At 53.3% G+C, this 9,378-nt stretch overlaps 2 protein-coding genes across 2 annotated transcripts; one reads left to right on the forward strand and one right to left on the reverse strand.

Moving 5' to 3' along the window:
* Nucleotides 1-476: 476 nt before the first annotated feature.
* On the forward strand, nt 477-3,260 carry COCSUDRAFT_45763 (hypothetical protein). The gene is made up of 4 exons (XM_005651667.1): nt 477-621; nt 950-1,619; nt 1,905-2,087; nt 2,736-3,260. The coding sequence occupies exons 2-4, from the start codon at nt 1,079-1,081 to the stop codon at nt 2,858-2,860; spliced, it is 849 nt and encodes a 282-aa protein (XP_005651724.1). The 5' UTR covers nt 477-621; nt 950-1,078; the 3' UTR covers nt 2,861-3,260.
* Nucleotides 3,261-4,249: 989 nt separating this feature from the next.
* On the reverse strand, nt 4,250-9,354 carry COCSUDRAFT_45764 (hypothetical protein; the record flags this gene model as incomplete). The annotated part of the gene is made up of 11 exons (XM_005651668.1): nt 9,083-9,354; nt 8,428-8,747; nt 8,085-8,285; nt 7,591-7,817; nt 7,343-7,412; nt 6,849-7,086; nt 6,362-6,600; nt 5,791-6,030; nt 5,148-5,254; nt 4,686-4,833; nt 4,250-4,387 (listed from the first exon to the last, which is right to left on the reverse strand). Exons 2-11 carry the CDS (start codon nt 8,584-8,586, stop codon nt 4,250-4,252), a joined length of 1,767 nt encoding a protein of 588 aa, XP_005651725.1. The 5' UTR covers nt 8,587-8,747; nt 9,083-9,354.
* Between the last annotated feature and the right edge of the window lie 24 nt (nt 9,355-9,378).

Genomic DNA, 9,378 nt, shown 5'->3' on the forward strand with positions numbered 1-9,378 from the left:
ACACTGAAAGCTACGGTCTGTACAGCCGCACCGTGCCAAGATTATTGAACTCATGCCAGAAAACCCAACTGGAAGTGAACTCTGTAGGATGGGCACTGCAGTAGCGCATGACCATGGCCCAACACCTGCGGCTGTCCTGCCTAACAAATATATACATGTAGAGTGTTGGCTTGCATGTAAAATCTAACACTCAATGTAACAGGCTTGTTCCATACACTCTGACAGCGCCGTGAATTTTCAATACAAATGGGCAGCCTAGGCTTGGCACTATTCGTTGGGGAGAGCACAGATACACTTTTGGACATCTCTGATGTCAGATCTCTGTGTCAAAGTCAGCGCCACAGGAGAGCAAAAGCCAAATGTGGACAGGGATGGATTTCAAATGCACAGAAAACAGCCACGCGGAGGGAACACCGTCTAATTGGAAGTTCATTCTTCGGAGAAAATCTTGCCTAGGAGTGGCGATACAAATGCAAGAAGTGCATAGGTCAAGTGAGTTGTATTCCTAATCTTTGTAGAGGCTACGAGAAAGGGCTCCAACAACGTGGAAGTGTGTCTGACGAGGACGAATTCTGGGGATCCTGACTCTCTTTGACTTCCTTTGTCAAGCCCAAAAGGCAGGTAATTGTCGCTATTCCCCTTGCCAAGCAGAACTGAAGGGTGAAATAATGTTTAGCACAGTTAATGAAATAGAAACGATTGCTGCAGCAAAGCCTGCTTCCGGAAGTGTGGGATTTTACTAGGCACCTTCTACTGTACCATGAATTGAGCTGTGGCTCGGCCATGGGTTAGTTCACAAGTTTGTTTGGGATTTTAGGAGTCTTATAATGGTCTAGCAACGTACGTCCACCAGTCCGCAACCCCTCCCAGGGACAGCAGTGCTATTCACTTTGTCTGCACTTGGCTGTCTTGTGGTTAGTAATAAAAGTTCTTGCTGGTGTGCATGCAGGCCACGATATTTCACAAGCTAGACTCCTGTAGAGCAAGTCACTGGACGACAAGGCAGCAGTACTTGTTAAGACAGCCGTTCCGAAACAGCTGAAAGAGACAAAGATTCGGGCCGAGCCGAAGCCCGCTCATGGCGAGGCTATGGGCTGCAGCGCTCTTGTTACTCCTTGCAGCAGCGTATGTGTCAGCTAGAGACCTCCAGCAGGCAGCAGGCAATGCAGACCCGACGAGTCTAGCAGTTAAGAAGAACAACAACATCCCGCAGCAGGGGTCCAGCAGCAATATAAACGCGCAGCGAGCTATCTCAAATACTAACACTGGGGCAGTTCAGGCAACAACAATTCAGCCTCAAAGCACAGAGCGACGCACCCTAGACGATGTCAACGCAGCTGCACCAACGATCACGGACCCAGCCACGCAGACTTCGGTGAAACCAGTGGCGTCCAGCCGGGTGGTGGGGGACAGCGCAGCCTCACCTGCAGGAGCATCACCAGGCTCGACGGTCAGCGCTCAGCCAGCCAGCTCGACGCAAGTTGGAGTCGTGAACCCTTACGATGTGGTGGGAGCCAACCCACTGGACAGGGAGGTCATCACAGGAGACTTCATCTCCCAGCTAGTGGGAGTGCGTATTGCAACTCCCTTCTTCGGTACCGGATTCAATTTCTGTATCGGTGAGGTCCCCACCCCTTGGCTTGCTCCTTTTCTTGCTCCTAGCCAGACTTAGAGAATTGCCTTACCATGGTGATCTATACAAGTGCAGCAGTCATTTTCTGGGAGCCTGAAGTTTATCCAACCTGCTTTCAATAAGAGCACCAGAACCAATCACCAGAAAGGGGACGAGCCACAGAGACAGTAAACACTGCACCGTTGCAAGAGCAATAGGAGCACCCACTGCCGCTTAGGACAAGGACTGGGCAGGACACAGGAGCTGACTTTTGTTGGGTGCTGGTTTGCAGACCGGTACGTTGGGAGCTTTCCCAAGGTTGGCATCGTCATCCCCAACCCAGTGGTGTGGCTGCTGCCGGAGTTCCAGGACTTGGCAGCATCCCTGACCACCACTCTGAGCCTGCCAGACCTGCTGCCACATGGCGCCTTCGTCACGCCAACCTCTGACGGCTTCCTCCTCAACCTGCCCTCATGTGCGCCCCTGATCTTTTCATATGCAACAGAGCATGCTGAGTCAGTTTGCAGCCACCGGCTGCGGGTTCTGTGTCGGCTCAGTGCAGGAAATTGAGAGAGCACTTGCATGCCTGGATTGTGGGTTTGCCCACCAGGCAGGCGCATCCTCAGAGTTGATTTTGCCCAGCGGTCTAGCAGTCCCCTCTTATGGTCGAGAAAGAAAGGCTGCGCACCTGCAGCCTGCATGGCAGCTCCTGCCTTTCGCCTAGCATGTTGAAGGGCATGTGAATACCCCACTTGGATGGAGCCTGCTGCTAACTCAGCACTTCAAAGCCTAGTCAGCTCGGTAACGAAGATGACAAAGCAGTTGAGTATGGAGTCTTCATCCTGTCTGTGTCTGCATAGTCAATGAGGCGGGCACAGCGTTTGTGGGATTAATTCTTGGCGATTGTACCGAGCAGCTGCCTGGCTCGTGTCCAGAAAATATGCAGGGAATAATGCAGAGCAGCTCGCACTGAAAGTGCCAGGAAATGTCACACAGGCCAGAAAGCTATCAGCTGCCTGCTAGAAAGACTGGGTATGAGTGCAGGGTATGAAATATATCACGGATAGGGTGATTTACTCTGACGTACCATTTCTTGACACAGAGTGTGTGGTGTGCTGTGCAGTCCAACCCAGCCAGATTCCGGACCTGGGTATACGGTACGGCATCCAGATCGGGCAAGCCTTCGGATACGATTTTGGATACGGCATCATTAAGGACATTTGCTTCGTGGACTTTGTCATTGTGTAGGCATTGGCCTTTTGCCAGCAGACAACGCAGTGCTCACGTCCATAAATGGGAATGGCCGGCCAAGGAGCTCGAGCCAGTGAGTCCCTAACTGGGACCAGAAGGAGATGACTGGGAATGAGCAGTGCAGTACTTGATGTTTTGACTTGCTGCGCTCCTGAAATAAGAGATGCTCATGGGTTCCAAGGCAATGATGGTTAGACAGGGTTGCTGCACACTTTGTGCAAACACTGCTAGCTTGTTGGTAAATGTTTGGGGCCTTCAGACACTGTTTGGCAGGGTCTAAGCGCCTGCTGGAGTAAGCAGCTTTGTGCAAACTAGCTCTGAGAGTGCACCTGGATCCTGACAAAGAACAATGGCTTGTTGGACTGACTATTCCAAGTGCTGTAAATGTAGTACCAGCAATGGGTGAATGGCATGCATGGCCCTTCTGGAGAATTTGGCGCCGAGATAGTAATTCTGAAGCGCAGCATGCATTGCCTCAAGCTTGATAGAGATCTTTGGGGTTCACAAACTATGATATACCGTAAAAAGCAACTTAAACCCCAAATATGTCACGTTTGCAAGGCCTAGGCAGCTGCAGGCCCCTGCAGGATATGCAGAATGGACAAATCTGTGCACCAGCACAATTGTTGCAACATACTTCGCACAGATACATTCATTACAATTCTGACTTGATCACTGCAGACAACAATGTCTCAACATGAGTCATGGAAAGTGTTCCGCAGGCTGGCACTTGCCGACAAGCAGTGGTACACTGCAATTGCAGAAGACATACACACAGCAGGATCCTTGATATGGACGAGTCTAGATCTAGACTTAAGCCTTCAAGCCCTAGGGAAGACCAGTCGCAATGCATGACTGATCAGCATGGCTATGATGAGAGCCTTTCACTGGGTCCAAGACACGCCATTAAAAAGAAGGTCCCTATGCCAGATGAGCAGCTCAATCCTCTGCAGATCCTCAGGTAAGATGCGCCTCATTGCACTACATAAGATCATTGAAAAGAGCACACTCAAAACCTAAAAAATTGACACGAGAGCCATTTGGCTCAGGCCCCATTGAATTTAAGAAGGGACACTCTCACACACCTGAATATTGCATTCATTGACGCCGTAGGATGCTCCAAAAGAAAAAGCACATCACCAGCATCCGCTTTGAGTCAAACACCCTTTTGGACGTGCCACGTGACATTCACGACATGCCTCTTCTGCACAGACAGCGGACATACATTCCAACAAAGCAGCTCCGGGCAGCTAGCCAGCTGAACACCACATTGAACGCCCCATCAGCCTGAAAAGCGTCTCCCAATGAAAAGGCGCCCCGGACCCCAATCAGGGACGCAATCAACACCCTTTCGTTTAGAATTCACTCCCGGTGCCGCACAGGCGCTCAGAGGGAGTGCAGCATGTGCCTGAGGTGCGCGCATTTGGGGCTGGTGACGATGTTGAGCTGGTTGCTGCACTCCGCCAGCAGCGCGCTGATGGTCTGCGCGGTGTCCTTGGGGAACTTGCGCGCCATCATGGGACACTGCACACACACACCAGTTGTGTTGCTGCCACAGCTCTTCCCCAGACTTGCATGGGGGCAGGACAACAAGACAAACTCCCTTGAACATTTCTCTTTGCAGGAGCTGTTTGCATATGGAGCAGTACTGCTACAATTGAGTCTTGCTGAAATGTGGCGAGACCAGGCTGAGAGACAATTTGCGCAGCCCTTCATTGTGGCCTCTTGACAGACGCATTCCGTCCAAGATTGCAGGGAAAGCATCAGATCTGGGCATTGGTGTAAAAAAACAGCTGTATGGCAGGGGGAAGGGTGGGCTCACGTGGTAGCCGAGGGAGTAGGAGTAGTCGATAGGCTTGATGCCGCAGGTCTTGGAGCGCACGTCCTCGATCGCCACAAATTGCGCCGCGGCCGTCACGATCGCCGGCGGCGCATTGCACCCCGTGGCCGGCTGCCGCATCTCCCGCAGCCTGCGCCAAACGCACCCGCCAACAGATTCAACTGACGGGTCTGTGAATTCGCGAAAACGCCAGATTCAGAAGCCGTGCAGAGTCAACTTTCCCACCCTGCTGTTCTCATTCTAAGTCTTCAGAAAGAAGCTGAAAGCAGGCAGGCACGTGCGACCCTGGGAGGCAGCGGACTCGGAGAAGGTGAGACAGGAAGCTTGCCAAAACGGGAGAAAGATCCAGGCAGAGACAATTGGTGGCAGAGGGGATTGTCTCTTTGAGCGAGGGCTGTGCATGGAATCAGGTGGGTGCAAGGCAAGGGGGAGGGAGCGGCGCACGCATCGGCGTTGATGTCGTCTGGGGTGAATGCCTTGGGGTGGGCCTCGCCGTAGGACCAGTGTGTGTAGGTGATGTGGCCCAGGCAGTCCGTCTCATTGTCCAGCCCCTAAACGCACCCCCACATCTCATCTCAATGACGACCCACATCTGTACAGAAAAGGACACATCATTGACATGCTGCATGCAGACATCAAATATACAACTGGAGTATGCCTTCGTGACATCCATCCTGTACCAGTCATGGGTGATGGCCAACATTGCGCCCAAATCTGGCATCAAAGTCCAATGCATCTGCGATGGAACATTTTCCACAGGTCCTGGCAGGCCTCATTCTTGCCTCCGTTGAATCATGTGAGCTTGCGCAACAAAGGAGCACATCAGGTCAGCAGAGACCCGGTCTGTCTATTCTCATAGGCCTGCTGTGGTCCAAGTGCCGCGCAATTTCACAAAGTTCAGCTCTGGCCAGAACACAACCTGGGTTCTGCAGCAGGTGGTAGCTCTTTGTGGCCCCAGCCAGTGATATTGCGTACACACCACAGGTGGCAGCCTCCTTTTCTAGGATCAATTGGCCAACCTCGGGTCACGCAGCCGACGAAACAGCTTGCCTCTGCTTGCCATGCAATGGAGGGGAAAGTTGCGCACCCGGGAGGCGAGCAGCGTGCCGAGGTAGTGTTCGTCGGAGTAGCAGTCGCGCCAGACGTTGTCGCGCCACTCCATGTAGCAGTGCTTGGTAAAGGCGTCGGCCACCGCCGTGTCATCGGCGATGATCTGCGCGTGGTCGCGGCGCAGCACGGCCCACTGGCTGCTCTTGCGCCAGTGCGACACCTTCAGCGCGTCGCTCTCCATCTCCGGCGCCCACCGGTGGTACATGTTGTTCAGCGTCTGCATGCGCATGCATGCGTCTCTTCAGAATCTACCGCGCAAAAAGCAAGTGATTGAGACATCCGCCATTTCCTAATTGTAGTGATTCGCCCTTGGTGCAAGCACTGAAGACTTGACGATTAAAAGCAGCAGCCGATACTACCCACTTGACTAGACATTGTCTCGCCACACAAATCTAACGCTGGCTGTCCGGGCAAAGGAAAGCATCCAGTGCCCCAGCAGTTTATAGACCATCAATTGGCCAATAGGGGAGAATGCGCAGCCAAATGGCAGGTGGCAGAGTCTTGCAAGACATCCAAGGGTGGCAATGAGTAATTCCAAGGGGGCGCACCCCGAGCTCGCAGGCGTTGACGCGGCTCTTCTCCTCCACCATGAGCTCCACCCAGAGGGTCTCCGCGGGGTACAGCGGGATGCCGCTCTCAGACAGCAGCATGAACTTCTGGTTCAGCGGGTCCTCCAGCGCCGCATGCAGCAGGTTTTTTAGCGCCGCAACCAGCGAGAAGGTGCCCCACTCCACGTGCACGCGGTCCACTATGTCCCGCCCATAAAACACGCTCGTGTTGGCAAAGCCTGTTGCACATGATGCACGTCAGCTGATTGGATGACTACATCTCCGGGCAAAGCGTGCAGTTTCGGTGCCATCTCATAGCAGGTGAGGGGCCGCCTAAACTGACGGCATCAAGAAGAAAAGCATGCAACAGTTCCATCAAGGTGCTCACTTTTGGGTGTGCACCAAAAGGAAGCAAGACACCAAATACCGCAAGTCTATCAGTCAACCGCCAAAAAGCACATGTGAGACAAGGGTGGCAGAGTGCGACCTTTGAAGGCGGCCTCGTTGGCGCCGACATGAACGTAGACGCTGAAGAGGTGCTGGCGCTGGATGGGCCCGTCTCCCGCGGCGTGCCCGCAAACGCCGCGTAGGTGACTAACAAAAGAGGTGCCGCAGCCGTGCACCTTGAGCGCTGATATAGGCACCAGGCCCTCCGCATGCCTGAACCACAGATCCCACGCCGGCTCCTGGTGCAGGTCCCCCCGCGTCAGGAACATCATCGCCACCTGCGCAGTGCAATAATTTTGAGAAATTAAATTCTCAAGTGACAGCAAGTGGATTCTGACGTATGGTCCACAAGACTCTTGATTATGGGATGTTAATGGGGCCTGCTGCTTATGTGTGGGACTGCTCACCAGCATTACCGCTTGTACATGAAGCTGTTTGAATTCTTCGACAGTTCCACAAGAGTTGGCAGGGTGTGTGTGTGTGGGAGATGTGGTTGAATGACTCAGTGACAAAATGACATTGGATGTGGCTGACCTTTGGGATATGCAGCGCCTCTGCACACTTGTCCACCAGCACCTCCGGATGGGAGGTAGTCCTGCTCACCCTGCACCAGCAGAAGAGTTAGGTTGAGAAATAGCACTCAACACGACGATGACAGATCACTGCGCAGACGTGTGCTGGCATCTCCACTCCACAGAACTTTGCCATCCTGGTGTCAGACATGCACAGGGTGTTGCCGACAGGTTATGACACAGCACATCATCATAAGGAGGGCTGCTCACTTCGCCCCGCCATCCACGCCAAGCGTCTGCCCCACAAATGCCCTGGCCTGGTGCCACCAGGAGGCGCTGTCGCCGGGCGGCCGCTTGAGGGCGAGGCCCTTTCCCCACAGCTGCCGCGCGCCCTGCTTCCTGTGAGATGTCAGCTGCAGCACGTTCCCCTCTCTCCACAGCCGCTGTGACTCCGCCTCTGCATCCGTCTCCGGATCCCCCTCGCCCCACTCCGCGCCCTGCAAAGTACAATGCATGTGCCCCTTCAATGGTTTCTTTGGAGCATGACATAATAGTAATGAGTAAGATTTGCGACTATGACATGGTGCTGTGCTGCACATCCAGGCAGCTGAAGGAGTGCTCCCTGAAGGGTGGGAGCAGATGCCACAGCAGGTTGGGGTCGCAGCATCCGGGGGAAATTGCCGGTCTGCAATGTGCGGAGTAAGGATGTACACGAGCACAGAAAAGGAATGCTTCAATTGGCAGCTGAGGAGTTAGCAACCCACCTTTGGATGCCACATGCTGGTATTTGTATCTAATCTAGCGCCATTTCCGAGCGCCCGTGCCTTCACTGGTTGCCCACTGAGCAGCCCCGTCAGGGATGCCGCTCCCCTCCTTGACCCTAGCAGTACATACAGCACCACTAGGAGGTGCGCTAACGCAACAATCGCTGCCACTTTGCCCCATGTCCGCCCCCACACAGCACCCTGCACCAGCCAAAGTTCACAGTCGGCCACGACAATGTTCTCAGCACATGCAGGATTGCCTCCGCTGCATGACATCCTTAGCCGTGCAGCAGGTGACAAGTTGAGCAAGCCCACAAAGGGAGGACAGCAGGAGAGCTCACACCTCTTTGACTGGGCTGCCAGATGGTTGCCTGAGTAGGCGCTGGGAGGACGAGCGTTTCGGGCTGAGAGGACTGGTGGTTCCCACGTCCTCAGTGACACTACTTGTTGATGGGGAGCCATGGTGGACCCTTCGAGCATCTGCTGAGCCAGGCCGAGACATTTCTGCAGCCTGGAGTCCGTCAGGAGGTCCTACCAAGCGCTCAACGCGCTGTAGCGACCGCAAGCGCTTGCCAAGATGCCTAGAGATTCGATGGCTACAATCAGCTGCTCCGCAGCTGTATTCCACATATCTTCCACATCAGGAGGGACGTTGTCAGGTTCCTGCGATTGCAATGACACAGGCTGAGGTCCTACCTCTTGTTCACATAGGCGATACAGCTATCCTTCAATATTGTGAGGACAAGCAGTACAAGTTGGTGCTGACGCTTTGCCACAGGATTCATATACATCAAACAGAGATCTGCCGTACTTGAAAAAAGGATTGATTTGCAAGTTTGACACAAGTAGTACACCGTTCATGTGCCAAGCTTCCGTTTCTACAGAGCCAGTTACTGGCCTTGCATAGTAGAAAGTCTATCACTGACAGCATCATTGATAGAACAAAGTATTGGTGCATGACAATGACAAGATAATAACGGAATTTGCGCGTATCACACCTTCACATAGGTTCTCCATGCTGAACAGAACCATTTTTTGTTCTGAAAGTGCTCCTCCCTTTGCGGTACAAAAATGTGTGAACGAAAGAAGGATGCCTGATTTTCGTTGCCTTGGATGCCTTCGAAGCCGCTATATACTTACAACAAGATGAAATGAACGGACATCACGATCGAGAAAAACAGCTGCCGCGGAAATGAAGTTCGGACCACCAATCCACGCTGCCGATGAGAAGGCTATTCACCGCAACGAAAGCACCGTCAGTCGATTTACACCCTATAACAGATGCAGCAAGATA

The sequence above is a fragment of the Coccomyxa subellipsoidea genome (assembly GCF_000258705.1).
Source record: "Coccomyxa subellipsoidea C-169, whole genome shotgun sequence".
Lineage (NCBI taxonomy): Eukaryota > Viridiplantae > Chlorophyta > Trebouxiophyceae > Coccomyxaceae > Coccomyxa > Coccomyxa subellipsoidea.

Bases quoted from the DNA above. Each gene is read 5' to 3' on its own strand.
- COCSUDRAFT_45763 (XM_005651667.1), top strand. From the start codon at position 1,079: ATGGCGAGGCTATGGGCTGCAGCGCTCTTGTTACTCCTTGCAGCAGCG. The intron at 1,620-1,904 runs GTGAGGTCCCCA...GCTGGTTTGCAG, and splicing joins CGGATTCAATTTCTGTATCG to ACCGGTACGTTGGGAGCTTT. The intron at 2,088-2,735 runs GTGCGCCCCTGA...TGTGCTGTGCAG, and splicing joins CCTCCTCAACCTGCCCTCAT to TCCAACCCAGCCAGATTCCG.